The sequence below is a fragment of the Hypanus sabinus genome, chromosome 9 (assembly GCF_030144855.1).
Source record: "Hypanus sabinus isolate sHypSab1 chromosome 9, sHypSab1.hap1, whole genome shotgun sequence".
NCBI classification, from domain to species: domain Eukaryota; kingdom Metazoa; phylum Chordata; class Chondrichthyes; order Myliobatiformes; family Dasyatidae; genus Hypanus; species Hypanus sabinus.
In genome coordinates, this window is record NC_082714.1 from 168,947,391 (window position 1) to 168,965,221 (window position 17,831).

The following is a 17,831-nucleotide window of genomic DNA, read 5'->3' on the forward strand; positions in this document are numbered from 1 at the left end:
TCTCCTCTCTCTGTTTAAATCGCTGCCTATTGCACTTAACCCAGCTCCCCGAACTCCCATCGGGCTATACGCCCCTTGAATTTTGTTGTCCTTCCTAAATTTACTTATTCTTTCTGCATATTTAACTCCATGTTCCGTCAGACCATCACTCTGTACATGTGTCCTCCTTATTACTTGTTCCGCCTCACCTTTCTCTACTACACACTTAATATTCCAGAACCGTTTAGTCCCCACCTGTCCTTTATTTTTCATCTCGCTATCCTCTCTTGCATTCTGGATCCCTGCCCCCTGCAAATTTAGCTTAAACCCCCCCTGAGCAGCACTAGCAAACTTTCCTGCAAGAATGTTAGAACCGCTCCAGTTCAGGTGTAAATCATCCCGTCGGAACAGATCCCACCTTCCCTGGAACAAAGCCCAATTATCTAAAAACCTGAAGCCCTCCCTCCTGCACCATCCTCTCAGCCACGTATTAATCTGTATAATCCTTCTGTTTCTTGCCTCACTCGCACGTGGCACAGGTAGCAATCCTGAGATTGTTACCCTGGAGGTCCTGCCCTTCAGCTTCGCACCTAACTCCCTGAACTCACTATGCAGGACCCCCTCACTCATCCTACCCACGTCATTGGTCCCTACATGGACCACAACATCTGGATTCTTGCCCTCCCTCTCGAGAATAACCTGCACCCGATCTGAGATGCCCCGGACCCCGGCACCAGGGAGACAACATACCATCCGAGACTCCCGATCTTCCCCACAAAGTCTCCTATCCGCCCCCCTGACTATAGAATCCCCTATCACTACCGCTCTCTTCTCTTCCCTCCTCCCCTTCCTAGTTGAGGGTCCAACCTCAGTGCCAGAGACAGGACCACTCAGCTTGTTCCTGGTAGGTATCCAAAACAGTATACTTATTGTTGATGGGAGTGGCCACAGGGGTGCTCTGCTCTCTCTGTCTGCTCCCCCTGCCTCTCTTGACTGTCACCCATTTGTCTACCTCCTGTCTTTTTGGTGTAACTACCTCCCGATAACTCTTGTCTATCTCTGCCTCCCGAATGATCCGTAGTTCATCCAGCTCCCGCTCCAATTCCCTAACTCGGTCTGATAGGAGCTGCAGCTGGATGCACCTTTTGCAGGTGTAGTCATCAGAGACAACTGTCTTGACCCTGACCTCCCACATACGGAGCACACCACTGCTCTAACTGTCTCCCCCATTACTTGATCCCAGATTAGTCAGAATAAATGAAAAAAGTACTTACCGACCTTACTTTTTTTACCTCAGCAAGCACGTACTCAGGCTCACTGATTTCCTCTCACCGAAGTCCCCTTGCGCGAAGCCCGCTGAGCCAAAGCCCAGCACTCTGCTCCCACGCACTCCGCTGTCCGCACTGATGCTGCCTGCTCCTGAAAGTGGGCCTCTTTTTAAAACTTCTGCGGGTTGAACTCCATCTGCCACTTGTCAGCCCGCTTCTGCATCCTATCAATGTCTTACTCTGCAATCTTCAACAATCCTCTACACTTTCTACAACACTACCAACCTTTGTGTCATCTGCAAACTTGCCAACCCACCCTTCTAACCCCACATCCCGGTCGTTAATAAAAATCACGAAAAGTAGAGGTCCCAGAACAGATCCGTGTGTGACACCACTAGTCACAACCCTCCAATCTGAATGTACTCCCTCCAGCATGACCCTCTGCCTTCAGCAGGCAAGCCAATTCTGAATCCACCTGGCCAAACTTCCCAGTATCCCATGCCTTCTGACTTTCTGAATAAGCCTACCGTGTGGAACCTTGTCAAATGCCTTATTAAAGTCCATGTAGATCACATCCACTGCATCAGCCTCATCTATATGCCTGGTCACTTCCTCAAAGAACTCTATCAGGCTTGTTAGGCATGATCTGCTCTTCACAAAGCCATGCTGACTGTCCCTGATCAGACCATGATTCTCTAAATGCCCATAGATCCTATCTGTTAAGAATCTTTTCCAACAGCTTTCACACCACAGATGTAAGGCTCACTGGTCTGTAATTACCTGGACTATCCCTACTACCTTTTTAATATAAAGGCACAATATTCACCTCCCTCCAATCCTCCAGTACCATTCCAGTGGACAACGAGGACATAAAGATCCTGGCCAGAGGCTCAGCAATCCCTTCCCTCGCCTCGTGAAGCAGCCTGGGGAATATTCCATCAGTCCCCGGGGACTTATCCGTCCTAATGTATTTTAACAATTCCAACACCTCCTCTCCCTTAATATCAACATGCTCCAGAACATCAACCTCACTCATATTGTCCTCACCGTCATCAAGTTCCCTCTCAGTGGTGAATACCGAAGAGAAGTATTCATTGAGGACCTCGCTCACTTCCACAGCCTCCAGGCACATCTTTCCACTTTTATCTCTAATCAGTCCAACCTTCACTCCTGTCATCCTTTTGTGCTTCACATAATTGAAGAAGGCCTTGGGGTTTTCCTTTATCCTATTTGCCAAGGCCTTCTCATGCCCCTTCTTGCTCTTCTCAGCCCCTTCTTAAGCTCCTTTCTTGCTACCCTATATTCCTCAATAGACCCATCTGATCCTTGCTTCCTAAACCTCATGTATGCTGTCTTCTTCCACCTGACTAGATTTTCCACTTGTCACCCGTGGTTCCTTCACCCTACCATTCTTTATCTTCCTCACCGGGACAAATTTATCCCTAACATTCTGCAAGAGATCCTTAAACATTGACCACATTTCCATAGTATATTTCCCTGCAAAAACCATCCCAATTCACACCCGCAAGTTCTAGCCTTATAGTCTCATAATTTGCCCTTCCCCAATTAAAAATTTTCCTATCCTGTCCTTTTCCATGATAATGCTAAAGGTCAGGGAGCGGTGATCACTGTCCCCCAGATGCTCACCCACTGACAGATCGTGACCTGTCTCAGTTCATTACCTAATACTAGATCTAGTACGGCATTCCCCCAGTCGGTCTGTCAACATATTGTGACAGAAATCCATCCTGGACACACTTAACAAACTCTGCCCCATCTAAACCCTTTGAACTAATCATGTGCCAGTCAATATTAGGGAAGTTAAAGTCACCCATGATAACAACCTGTTATTTTTGCACCTTTCCAAAATCTGCCTCCCAATCTGCTCCTCGGTATCTCTGCTGCTACCAGGGGGCCTATAGAATACCCCCTGTAGAATAACTGCTCCCTTCCTATTCCTGACTTCCACCCATACTGACTCAAAAGAGAATCCTGCTACATTACCCACCCTTTCTGTAACTGTAATAGTATCCCTGACCAGTAATGCCACCCCTCCTCCCCTTCACCCCCCCCCCTTTCCCCCCTCTCTATCCCTTTTAAAGCACTGGAATCCAGGAATATTGAGAATCCATTCCTGCCCTGGTGCCAGCCAAGTCTCTGTAATGGCCACTACATCATAATTCCATGTATGTATGTATCCAAGCTCTCAGTTCATCACCTTTGTTCCTGATACTTCTTGCATTGAAGTACACACACTTTAGCCCTTCTACCTTACTACCTTTATACCCTTTATTCTGCTGCTCTTTCCTCAAAGTCTCTCTATATGTTAGATCTGGCTTTACTCCATGCACTTCTTTCACTGCTCTATCACTCCGGGTCCCATCCCCCTTGCAAATTAGTTTAAACCCTCTCTGTCCAATATGTCCCTGACCCTGCCACCCAAGAGGGAACAAACCACCCAGGAATCTTGTTTTGACTCACTAACCGAGTCCCCTATTACTGCAGCTCGCCTCTTCTACCCATCTCCCCTTCCCTTCTGAGCTACAGGACCAGATTCAGTGCCAGAGACCTGCTTGCTACAGCTCCCCAAAAATTTCCAAAGCAGAGTTGATGTGGAGAGGATGATTCAAATGGTAGGGGAGTCTAAGACCAAATGACACAGCCTCAGAACAGAGGGACATCCTTTTAGAATGGAGTTGAGGAGGGATTTCTTTAGCCAGAGAGTGGTGAATCTATGGAATTCATTACCACGGGTGGCTGTGGAGGCCAAGTCATTGGGTACATTTAAAGAAGAGGTTGACAGATTTTTGATTAGTCAGGGCATGAAAGGATATGGGGAGAAGGCATGAGACTGTGGCTGAGAAGAAAAATTCTGGCCTTCTGGCTCCCATCTCCTGCAGCTTTAGTTTAACCATTTTTGGTCCAGCACTAGTGAACCATCCCTCTAAGATATTCGTTCCCCTTCAGTTCAGGTATAAGTTGACCCTGTTGTACTAGTCCCACCTTTCCTGAAAGAGAGCCCAGTGATCTAAAGATCTGAAACCCTCACTCTTGCACCAACTCCTTAGTCACATGTTAAACTGTATGGCTGGTGGTGTAGAGGCATCAGCACTGGATTTCGAAGTGAGTGGCCCTGGGTTCAAATCTGGCCAGTTCCTTGCACGCTTTCCATCGTGCTGGGTTGAGCGTCAAGCTAGCATCTTGTAAGAAACAGGCGAAATGTAAAAGGTTACCACCCGATGCACCACAAGGCATGGAGAGGAATATGATCTTCCTACTTCTGACTTCACCAGCATCTGGCACAGGTAGCAATCCTGCAATTCACGAAGATCCTGAGCTTTCACTTAGCAGCTAACTCCCTGAATTTACAGGACCTCGGCAGCCATTTTACCAACATCATTGATACCAACGTGGACCGTGACCTCTGGCTGTTTACTCTCCCACTTAAGAATGCTGTGGACTCAATCCAATATGTCCCTGACCCTAGCACCCAAGAGGCCATCCAGAAATTTTGTTTTGTTTCCCTAACCGAGTTCCCTATTACTGCAGCTCACCTCTTCTACCCATCTTCCCTTCCCTTCTGAGCTACAGGGCCAGATTCAGTGCCAGAGACCTGCTTGCTACAGCTCCCCAAAAGTTTCCAAAGCAGAATACTTATTATTGAGGAGAATGGCCTGCTTCCTGCAACTGGGCTTGATTATCTCCCTGTAGCTCCTATCTATCATCTTCTTATTCTCCCATATGAGCTGAAGGTCATTGAACTGCAGCTCCAGTTCCTTAACAAAGTGCAGTTCGATGCACTTTGTGTAGATGCAGAAATCAGGGAGATTGGAGGTTTCTCAAAGTTCCCACATCTGACACAAGGAACATACCATTAAATCGGCAGTAAGGAAAGTGAATGCTATGTTGGCATTCATTTCAAGAGGAATAGTGTACAAGAGTAAGAGGTGTTAATGAGGGTCTATGGAGCACTGGTGAGACCCCATTTGGAATACTGTGTGCAGTTTTGGGCCCCCTATCTTAGAAAGGATGTGCTGATGTTGGAGAGCGTTCAGAGAAGATTCACGAGGATGATTCCTGGAATGCAGGGACTAACATATGAGGAGCGTTTGTCGGCTCTTGGATTGTATTCATTAGAGTATAGAAGAATGAGAGGGGATCTCATAGAAACATTTTGAATGTTGAAAGGATTGGACAGAGTAGATGTGGAAAGGCTGTTTCCCTTGGTGGGTGAGTCCAGGACAAGAGGTCACAGTCTTAGAATTAGAGGGTACCCATTTAAAACAGAGATGAGGAGAAATTTTTTTAGCCAGGGGGTCGTGGATTTATGGAATTCGTTGCCACATACAGCTGTGGAGGCCCAATCATTGAGGGTGTTTAAGGAAGAGATTGATAGGTATCTAATTAGTCAGGGTATCAAGGGATATGGGGAAAAAGCCGGAAATTGGAACTAGATAGGAGAACAGTTTAGCTCATGGTGGAGTGGCGGAGCGGACTCAATGGGCCTACTTCTGCTCCTTTGTCTTGTGATCTTGTGAAATCAGAACTCATTCTCAGTGCACTAGCTATGTATTAACAGCAAGTAAAAAAACTTACTAGAAACTTTCTTAGAGCCTGCATCTGTAGTTGTGCAAGCCTGCTGAGCCAAAACTAGGTCTCTCTAACACTGCCCCACTCCACTTACATCTCCCTTTTCTTTATTGGCTCAATTAAAACTCACTCCTAATGAAAGCTGCAGTTTTCAAAGGCTCCTGCACTGCAAGATGTCACTCTCTTATTCACTACTTCAAAACAGTAACTCACTCCCAATGAGACTTGCAGCTTTCAAAGATGTGGACAAATGAATGAACAAAAATATCCTCCAATTTGTCTTTTTTAGAACAAAGAAAATAATGAAGAAGAAGAGGAAGAAGTTGCTGTTTTGGGTAAGTACAGTATTATACAGAACAGAGAAATGGAAGGCAGCTCCAGGAACTGCTCCATTGCCCAGTGTGATCACGGCTGATCCTATGTGTCATGGTTTAAAATGATCAGTAACATGTAGACTTACCATGTGGAAAATTATTTTCTTAGCAATAAGAACTCATTGTCTTAAAGAATGGTGAAAAATGATTCAGCAATCACTTTTAAAAGGGAGATAGATAAATGCAGGGCAACTTTTATAGTTAGTTGGCCTCTGTTGTCTTTCAAAGACTTCACAATCCTCCAGCTTCTCACTCATTTTCACTATATTGTACGGTTCTCTTGTGTTCATGCTGTCCCCTGACTGACTTCCTTGTCAGCCATGATTGCTTTGGGCTGTTTTTAATACACTTCTTTCTTTGGAAGAAATTCTGCTATGTCTCCCACATTACACACAACTTCACTCATTGCTGCTCCACTGTCTTGTCTTCTGATCAACTTTGGTCAGCTCTATTCACATGCCTTTGAAGTTACTTATAGTGAACTCTAACTGTTACATCAGTTATCAGCTTCTCTCCCCCAAATTGCGGGGTGAATTCTATTTGCCTCCCAAATGCCCTAAACAAAACTACCTCAAAGCTGCCCATGGGGCGTTGCAGTAGTGTAGTGGTTAGCACAACACTTTACATTACCAGAGACCTGGGTTCAATTCCCACAGCTGCTTGTAAGGAGTTTGTTTGTTCTCCCTATGATCGTGTGGATTTCCCCTGGGTTCTCTGGTTTTCTCCTACATTCCAAAGATGTACTGGTGGTGGGTTAATTGATCAATGTAAATTGTCCTGCTATTAGGCTCAGGTTAAACTGGGTGATTACTGGGCGGTGTGGCTTGAAGGGCCGGAATGACCTACTCTGTGTAATATGGCAATAAAAAATGCAGACATGTTGTTTTCCCGGTGGGCTCTACCACATGCTGCTCTAAAAAACCATCTCAGAGAAAATCCACAAATTCCTCTTCTTATGATCCACTACCGACTTGATTTTTCCCAGCCTATCTGAATACTGAAGTCCCGCATGATCTCTGACTGTAACATTGTACTTCTCATGAATCTTTTCTATCTCCTGGTGTATTTTATATTCCACATCCTGACTACTGTTTGGAAGCCTATGTTTTTTTCTTTACACTTCCTCAACTCTACCCACAAAAATTCTACGTCCAATGCCATTCATTGTTATTGATTTAACATTTTTACTAATAGGGACAACCCTCTCCTTATTCCTGTCTGCCTGACTTTTTGATAAGATGCATATCCTTGGATGTTTAGCTACTCTTTCATCCATGTATCTGTTTCCCACAACATTGTAGCTGCTATTTTCAATCTGTGCTGTAAGCTCTTTTACATTCACTGTATGCATTCAAATACAGCACCCTGAGTTCTATATTCACTGCCTCTCTTCTCAGACACCTATGTTGCCTAAGCTCCTGACTGTTAGATACGTGGGTATATGACTAGAGGAAAAATGGCTGGAGTCACTTAGCTCTTTAATGCAGAGGAGCTTATTAGGTGTGTCAAAAATCAAACTTACAAAATTAGCGAAAATGATGAAAAGAAACTGCCAATATTTACAAAAAGCTATCTGCCAGAAAACACAATAATAGTTCTGTACTTACACTTGGCCAGTGTGAGCTCCTGGTAGCCCTGATCTCTCTCTCACCTACTAAGAGCGAATCCTTGTGTTTATTAGGCAGGACACACCTTTAATTACCCACAAAGTTAACTTCAGACCACACGTGAAGTAGAAAATGAAGCATTTCACAATGTAGTTACAATGATTTTACAAAAGAAACTGAAGTATCTACCTTAAATACAGTATAGCAACAACATTTACACTTTAAACATCTCCATTACTAAAGAAATGGAACATTCTGCTGTGTATGGCAGGAAAGGCACCATAAAGCTGACTGAATGCATTAGCTCAGTTTAGAATCCGCTATGAGAATATACCAGGGAGACATTAGAATTCTGAATAAATTCAGATGCAAAAATTTCATGTAAGATCTCCCCCATTTCTTTTGGCTCCATACATAGATTATCATTTTGATCTTCCAGAGGACCGATTTTGCCCCTTGCTATCCTTTTGCTCCTGACATATCTGTAAAATCACTTGGGATTTTCCTTGACCTAGTCTGCTAGGGCAAACACATGCCTTCTTTTAGCCCTCCTGATTTCTTTCTTAAGTGTTCTCTTATGTTTCTTACACTCCATAAGCACCCTATGTGTTCCTACCTACCTACACCTGCTAAGCACCTTTTTTTTTCTTAACCAGGGCCTCAACCTCTTGAATATTCTAAACCTGTTATCTTTACCTTTTATTCTGATAGGTAAATAAAAGCTTTGTATTCTCAAAATTTCACTTTTGAAGGCCTCCTGCTTACCAAGTTCACCTTTGCCAGTAAACAGCCTGTCCCATTTGCTTGATTCTTTTTGATGCCATCAAAATTGGCCTTTCTCCAACCAGGGGACTAGATCTAACTTTTTGCATATTGTTTTGAAACTAATGGCATTATGATCACTAGATGCAAAATGTTCCTTTACATAAACTTCTGTCACCTGCTGTGTTTATTCCCTAATAGCAGGTCAAGTATCGCACAGTCTCTTGTTGGGGCTACTATGTACTGATTAAGGAAACTTCCCTGAACACATTTGACAATCTCTATCCCATCTAGTCCTTTTACAGTAGGGGAGTCCCAGTCAATATGTGGAAAGTTAAAATCACCTTCTATAACGACCTTATGTTTCTTGCAACAGTCTGCAATCTCTCTACAGTTTTGTTCCTCTCAATCCTTCAGACTGTCGAGAGGTCTGTAATATAGCCCCATTAACATGGCTGTACCTTTCTTATTCCTTGATTGGTTTTACACTCAAACAAGGAACATCTGGGCAGCAAAGATGCATACATTAGGTATCTCTATTGACTACAGGTCAACATTCACAACCATCATCCCCTCAAAACTAATTCAAGACCTAGGCCTTGGTACCCCCCTGTGCAATTGGATTCTCGAATTCCTCACTTGCAGTCTCCAGTCAGTTGGATTGGCAACATTTCCTCCACAATCTCCCTCAGTACAGATGCACCACAAGGCTTTGTGCTTAGGCCTCTGCTCTACTTGCTTTATCATAAGTTCAACTCCAATGCAATATTTAGGTTTGCTGAGAACACCACTGTCATTGATTGAATTAAAATGTGGTGATGAATCAGCATATAGAAGGGATACTGAAAATCTGGCTGAGTATCCGTAACACCATCTTCTTACTCAATGTCAACAAAATCAAGGAGCTGATTATCGACTTCAGCAGGAGGAAACTGGAAATCCATGAGTCAGTCCTCATCAGGTGATCAGAGATGGAGAAGGTCAGAAACCATAAGTACTTTGGTATTTACATTTCAGATTATGTCCTGGGCCCAGCACGAAACTGTAAGTGCAATTACAAAAATAGTACACAGTGCCTCTATTTCCTTAAAAGTTTGCAAAGATTTGACAAGACATCTGAAACTTTGACAAATATCTATGGTTATGTGATGGAGAATATATTGAATGGAGACTATATTGAATGGTTACATCATGGCCTGGTATAGAAACACCAATGCTCTTGAACAGAAAATCCTATAAAAAGCATTGGATATGGCCCAGTCCATTGCAGGTGAAGCTCTCCCCAGCACTGAGCACAATCTACATGGAGTGCTGTCACAGGAAAGCAGCATCTGTTATCAAAGATCCCCACCATCTAGGACATGCTGCCATCAGGAAGAAGGTACAGGATCCTCAGGACTCACACCACCGGGTTCAAGCACAGTTATTACCCCTCAGCCATCAGGCTCTTGAACCAGTGGGGATAATTTCACTTAGCTTCACTTGCCCCATCATTGAACTGTTCCCACAACCTATGAACTCACTTTCAAAGACTCTTCATCTCTTGTTCTTAATAGTTATTGCTTGCTTGCTTATCTATCTATTTATTTATTATCATCAACACACAAAATGCTGGAGGAACTCAGTAGCATTTATGGAAATGAATAGATAGTCGATATTTTGGGTTGAGACCCTTCTTCAGTCAAAAGCTGGTGGCTAAAATTATACAGAGAATTAAACAGACTGCCTGCCTTGAGGATTACGGGTTCTGAAGAAAGGTGACTGACCATAAAGGCGGCAGAACTTACTAAGTACATCCTGCATTGTCTGTTTTATTTTAGATTTCTAGTGTGTGCTACTTGATGTCCTCATTTTCACGTAATGTTTTTAAAAACAGAAACTGAGACAACAAACCCATCAGCAAGTTATGTGGATCTTAATATATCCAGAGAACAACAGGATACGAACACGAGAACACGAAGCAAGAAAACCATTGCAACCTTTCAGGTAAACTACCTTCATTAGTTCACTCACCCTTATGCCTTCTATTCTATTTTATGCTCGTCTTTCTCCAGTCAAGACTTTGTAACAGGAATCTAACTTAAATTCTTCTTTTCTAGATGGGTCAAAACTAATAAACATGATCAGCTTTTGATTCTATGATTTTTCATTAACTACAGTAAAACACAATAAACCGCTAATCCCCACTATGCATTTAAGTTCAGTGGGATCCTATTTCCTGTACCTCCTTTAGCCTGGCCTTATAACTACCTTGCAGATAGTTCAAGTAGGTGACCGAGGGAGTGCCAATTCTCAGAAATACCTTCTCAATTTCCAGAGCACAGACTTTCTGAAGGGCCTGCAGAGATTCATAAGACTATAGGACCATAAGACACAGGAGCAGAATTAGGACATTTGGCCCATTAATTCTGCTCCACTATTTCATCATGGCTGATCCAATTTTCCTCTCAGCTCCAGTCTCCTGCTTTCTCTCCATATCTCTTCATGCCCTGTCCAATCAAAAATCATTGAACCTCTGCCTTAAATATACATAAAGACTTGGCCACCACAGCAGCCTGTGGCAAAGAATTCCATAGATTCACTACTCTCTGGCAAAAGAAATTCCTCCTCATCTCTGTACTAAAAGGACAACCCTCTATTCTGAGGCTGCGTTCTCTGTCTTAGACTCTCGCACCACAAGAAACATCCTCTCCATATCAATCTATCAAGGCTCTTTCCCATTCAATGTTTCAGTGAGGTCACCTGTCATTCTTCTCAATTCCAGTGAATACAGGCCCAGAGCCATCTAACACTCTGCATATTACAAACTACTCCATTCTGGAATCATTTTTGTGAACCTCCTTTGAACCCTCTCTAGTTTCAACACTTCCTACCTAAGATAAGGGGCCCAAACCTACTCTCAATACTCCAAGTGAGGCCTCACCAGTGCTTTATAAAGTCTCAACACTAACATTTGTTTTTTTATATTCTAGTCCACTTGACATGAATGCTAACATTGCATTTTCCTTCCTCACCACAGACTCAAACCTGCAAATTAACATTTAGAGAATCCTGCACAAGGACTTCCAAGACCCCTTGCACCTTAGTATTTAGTATTTTCTCTCCATTTAGAAAGTAGTCAACCTTTATATTTCTTCTACCAAAGTGCATGACCATACACTTCCTGACACTGTATTCCATCTGGCATTTGTGAGGGCACTGTGGATAGGATGGATGGTTTTTTAAAAAAAGCAAAAATAACATGCAGTCGACTGTCAGGATGTGCAGGCAAATGATAGGATATAATTGCAGCCAGCAGGGTGAGTATCAGTGCATTAGGGATGCAAAATCAAAAAGGGTAACAAATACAGTACTCAAAGTGTTATATCTCAATGCACGGAGTACAAGAAATAAGGTGGATGATCTTGTGGTACTATTACAGATTGTCATGTATGATGTTGTGGCCATTACTGAATCATGGTTGAAGGATGATTATAGTTGGGAGCTGATTGTCTAAGGTTACACGCTATATCGGAGGGATAGGAAGGTAGGCAGAGGGGTTGGTGCAGCTCTACTAGTAAAGAATGGCATCAAATCAGTAGAAAGATGTAACATAGGATCAGAAGATGCTGATTCCTTCTAAGTAGAATTAAGAAACTGCAAGGTTAAGTGGACCCTGATGGCAGTTATATACTGGCCTCCCAACAGTGGCTGGGATGTGAACAACAGATTACAACAGGAAATAGAAAAGACGTGACAAAAGGACAATACTATGATAGTCATGGGAGATTTCAACATGCAGCTCGATTGGGGAAAATCAGATTGGTAATGCATCTCAAGGCAGTGAATTTGTTGATGGCTTTATAGAGCAGTTCGTCATCAAGTCTACTAGAGGATCAGCTATATGGGATTGGGTGTTATGACATGAACCATAGGTGATTAGGGAGCTTAAAGTAAAAGAACCCTTAGTAACCAGTAATCACAATATGATTGAGTTCAACTTGAAAATTGATGGGGGGATGTGAAGTCTGATGTAGCAGTATTTCAGTGGAGAAAAGGAAATTACAGTGGTATGAGAGAGGAGCTGACCAAAGTAAATTAGAAGGAAGTGATGACAGCAGGGCAGCAATGGAAAAAATGAGGAAGGTGCAGGATAGATATTTTCCAAAAATAAAGAAATACTCAAATGGCAAGATAGTACAACTGTGGCTGACAAGGGAAGTCAAAGCTAATGTAAAAATAAAAGAGAGATAAAAATGGACATAGGACCACCAGAAAATGAGACCAGAGAAATAATTATTGGGTCCAAGGAGATGGCAGATGAACTAACTGAGTATTTTGCATCAATCTTCACTGTGGAAAACACTAGCAGTGTGCATGATGTTGAAAGGTGTGAGAGAAGAGCAGCGAGTCAGAATCAGGTTTATTATCACTGGCGTGTGTCGTGGAATTTGTTAACAACAGGAGTTCAATGCAATACATAATATAGAAGAAGAAGAAGAAGAAAAATAAGTAAAACAATTACAGTATATGTAAAGGTACAAAAGTCACCTGGACCAGATGAACTACACCCTAGGATTCTGAAAGAAGTAACGATAGAGATTGTGGAGGCATTAGCAATGATCTTCCAAAAAAAAAAATTGGAATCTGGCATGGTGCCAAAGGACTGGAAAATTGCAAATGTCACTCCACTCTTTAAGAAAGGAGGACGGCAGCAAAACAGAAATTATAGACCAGTTAGCCTGACCTCAGTGGTTGGGAAGATGTTGAAGTAAGTTGTTAAGGATGAGGTGATGGAGTAGTTGGTGACACAGGACAAGATAGGACAAAGTCAGCATGGTTTCCTTCAGGGAAAATCCTGCCTGATGAACCTGTTGGAATTCTTTGAAGAGATTACAAGTAGGATAGATAAAGGGGATGTAGTGGATGTTGTATATTTGGACTTTCAGAAGGCCTTTGACAAGGTGCCACACATGAGGCTGCTCACCAAGTTAAGAGCCTGTGGTATTACAGGAAAGTTATTGGCATTGTTAGAGCATTGACTGATTGGCTGGAGACAATAGACAATAGGCAGTAGGTGCAGGAGTAGGCATTTGGCCGTTCTAGCCAGCACTGCCATTCACTGTGATCATGGCTGATCATACACAATCAGTACCCCGTTCCTGCCCTCTCCCCATATCCCTTGACCCCGCTATCTATAAGAGCTCTATCTAACTCTCTCTTGAATGCATCCAGAGACTTGGCCTCCACTGCCTTCTGGGGCACATATCCACCACTCTCTGGGTGAAAAAGTTTTTCCGCATCTCTGTTCTAAATGGCCTACCCCTTATTCTTAAACTGTGGCCTCTAGTTCTGGATTCACCCATCAGTGGGAACATGCTTCCTGCCTCCAGCGTGTCCAATCCCTTAATAATAAGGGAGGCAACAAGTGGGAATGAAAGGATCCTTTTCTGGTTAGCTGCCAGTGACTAACAGTGTTCCACAGGGGATCAGTGCCTGGACCGCTTCTTTTCATGCTGTATATCAATGATTTAGATGATGGAATAGTTGGCTTTGTTGCCAAGTTTACAGATGATAAAAGATTGATGGAGGAGCAGGTAGTGTTGAGGAAACAGGTAGGCTGTAAAGGATTTATATAGATTAGGAGAATGGGCAAGAAGTGGCAAATGAAATACAATGTTGGAAAATACATGGTCCTGCACTTTGGCAGAAGAAATAAATGTGCAGACTATTTTCTAAACGGGGAGAGAATCCAAAAATCTGAGATGCAAAGGGTCTTGGGAGTCCTTGTGCAGAATACCCTAAAGGTTAACTTGCAGGCTGAGTTGGTGGTGAGGAAGGCAAATGCAATGTTGTCATTCATTTCAAGAGGTCTAGAGCAGGGATGAGATGCTGAGGCTTTACAAGGCACTGGTGAGGTCTTCCTTGAATATTGTGAACAGTATTAGGCTCCTCATCTAAGAAAAGATGTGCTGGCATTGGAGAGAATTCAAAGAAAGTTCACAAGGATGATTTCAGGAATGAAAGGATTATCGTACGAGGAACGTCTGATGGCTCTGGATCTGTACTCACTGGAATTTAGAAGGATGATGTCAGATCTCATTGAAACCTTTCGAATGTTGAAAGGCCTAGACAGAGTAAATATGGTGGGAGAGTCTAGGACAAGAGGGCATAACCTCAGGATAGAGTGACATCCATTTAAAACAGAGATGTGGAGAAATTTCTTTATCCAGAAGCTGGTGAATTTGTGGAATTTATTATCACAGGCAGCTGTGGAGGCCAAGTTGTTGGGTGTTTTAAGGCAGAGCATGATAGATTCTTGATTGGACATGGCATCAAAGGTTACAGGGAGAAGGCCATGGAGTGAGGCTGATGAGGGAAAAATAGATCAGCCATGATTGAATGGCAGAGCAGACTTGATGGGCCAAATGGCCTAATTCTGCACCTATGTCTTATGGTCTTATTTCTTTGCCCATTCTCCTCAGCTTTCTAAGTCCTGTAGCCTCTCTACTTCCTCAAAAGTACCTGTCCTTCCAATTAACTTCATTCCATCATCAAAATCATAGACCTGTAATGTCAAAAGAATCGGTCCCAACACAAACCCCTGTGAAACACCACAAGTCACCAGCAGCCAGCCAGAAAAGGCTTGCTTTATTCCCACTCTTTGTCCCTGCCAATCAACTACTGCTTTATTCATGCTAGAATCTTTACTGAAATACCATGGGCTTCTAGCTTGTTAAGCAGCCTCATGTGGCATCTTGTCAAAGGCCTTCTGAAAATCCAAGTACACAACATCAACCAATTTAATTACAAGTTACTGTTTCTGCAGCTGGGATATGAAGAATTCCCCATGTTCATTTTTTTGCTACTTGCTGTTGAGTGAGATATTTAAGAGGTTGTTACAAAGTCTCCTGAAGGGAGGGATATGGACATTGTGTAAGTAGAAGGGATTAATTCATTTAATTTGTCTTATATAACACCATGAGCCTGTTCCTGTGCAGTTCTATGCTCTGCTTTATGCACCAAGGTCCATCCAGAATTCCATAGTGAATCCTCAGGATCCATCTTCCTGAGATCACCACCATCTCACTAAGTCTTCACCCAGTTCACTTCAATGTGATCCTCATTAATAAATGGTTGAGGGCACTATATTCTGTAAAGGCTTATAGTATCAGAACAGCATCTAGGGTGTAGTACTGAAATACTTCATTCTAGAAATAGTTGCATGTCTGACTATGCCACATTTCAGATTCAGATTCAATTTATTGTCATTTAAAAACCACAAATGCAATGCAGTTAAAAAATGAGACAACGTTCCTCCAGAATGATATCACAAAAACACATGGCAAAACAGACTACACCAGAAAATCCACATAACGTTTGGCAATCCCCAATCCAGAGTCCGGAGAGGCTGCTGTGTATTAATATCACGCTACCATCTTAGCACATTCCCCGGAAAGGAGCTCCAATCCCACCAGACAAACAGGACCAAAAACTAAAGCTACAAGACCTGCACAAAACCATATAGTTACACCAGTGCAAACAATAGCATAATTGATTAAAAAAAAAACAGACCATGGGCATAGTAAAAATAGTCCGAAGTCCAATAGTCCAAATAGTTCGAAAGAAACCACCACACAGTTTCCACAAGTCCTCAGGGTCCCGATTGTCTCGTCATCCCACGCAGGCGGCAGAAGAGAATACCCACGCTATGGATTTCCACGGTGCCGCCCGCAGCACACACTGAAAGCGACCTGACCGCAGCAGACTCCGAGTCCGTCGAACCTCCGAGCCTCCGACCATCTCCTCCGGCACGGCTTCTCCAAGCACCATCCTCTGCCGAGCATATTAAGATGCCCCTGCCAATGGCCATCGGCAATTTGTATTTACAGAGTGGCAAAATACCTCAGTATGTTCTCCTTACAAAATAAAAACTCAAATCTCAGGAAATGCTGTGCAGTTAGTCAATTCTCAGTTATCAGCAAAGGGTTGAATGTCATTGACAAGTGATGAAGGCAACAATTCTCACAACATTTAAAGGAGTTACTGGTTGAGTACTTGAACCACTAAGGTATAGGAGACTATGAAGTAAGTGCTGGTAACTGAGATTAGTATAGATCAGGGGTTCCCAACCTTCATTTATACCATAGACCAATAACATTAAGCAAGAGTCCGTGGACCGTGGGAAGTGGCCAGTGAGTGAGTGGACCAGTGAAGGAGTGGAGCTCGAGAGGCTTCAATAAGAAGAGGCGGAGGACAAGCTTGTTTCCAGTTAGGCTTTACAATGCTCCCTGAGACGGTGATGTGCCTCTCCTGTGAGATGTGGCAGTCTTGGGGGATCTCCCCTCTCCACAATAGTCACATCTGCCAGAAGTGCTTGTGGCTGGGCAATCTAGAAGACCATGTGAGGAATCTGGAGCAGCAGCTGGATGACCTTCAACTCATAAGGGAGAATGAGACAGTCATAGATGAGAGCTACAGGGAGGTAGTCACACCTAGGCTGCCGGAAGCAGGTCATTGGGTGACAGTCAGAGGGGGGAAAGCGAAGGTGAGTAGACAGGTAGTGCAGAGCACCCCTGTAGCCATTCCCGTGAAAAATAAGTTTACCGTCCTGGATACTGTTGGCAGGGACAACAAACCAGATGTGAGCCACGGTGGCAGGGCCTCTGGCACTGAATCTGATCCTGTGGTGCAGAAGAGTGGGACGGAGAAGAGGAGAGCTGTCGTCATTGGAGACTCTATAGTCAAGGGGAGCAGACAGGAGATTTTGTGGACGTGAGAAGGAAACCCGCATGGTTTGTTGCCTCCCGGGTGCCAGGGTCCGGGATGTCCCTGACTGGGTTCATGACATCCTGGTATGAGAGGGAAAGCAACCAGAAGTCATGATACATGTTGGTACCAATGACAAAGGCAGGAAGAGGGATAAGGTCCTGAAGTGTGAGTTTCGGGAACTAGACAGAAGGCTGAAGAAAAGGATCTCAAGGGTGGCATTCTCAGGATTGCTGCCAGTGCTACGTGATAGTGATGGTAAGAATTGGAAGGAGATGGCAGTTGAATGTGTGGCTGAGGAGTTGGTGCAGGGGGCAGGGTTTTAGATTTTTGGATCATTGGGATCTCTTCTGGGGAAGGTGGGACCTGTACAGATTGGATGGGTTGCACCTGAACTCGAGGGGGAGCAATATCCTTGCAGGTAGGTTTGCTAGCATGGTTCAGGAGGGTTTAAAATAATTTGCAAGGGGGCTGGGACCCAGAGCGATAGAGCAGTGAAAAAA

General features: G+C 43.6%; 1 protein-coding gene across 5 annotated transcripts in view; it reads left to right on the forward strand.

The window, feature by feature from the left end:
• fer1l4 (fer-1 like family member 4) overlaps positions 1 to 17,831 on the forward strand; it is a 397,456-nt gene that overhangs the window by 246,315 nt on the left and 133,310 nt on the right. For all 5 annotated transcript variants that reach the window (XM_059981120.1, XM_059981116.1, XM_059981117.1 and 2 more), the window contains 2 exons: positions 6,127 to 6,172; positions 10,457 to 10,566. In XM_059981120.1, coding sequence (XP_059837103.1) covers positions 6,127 to 6,172; positions 10,457 to 10,566 — 156 coding nt within the window. The remainder of the gene's footprint in view (positions 1 to 6,126; positions 6,173 to 10,456; positions 10,567 to 17,831) is intronic.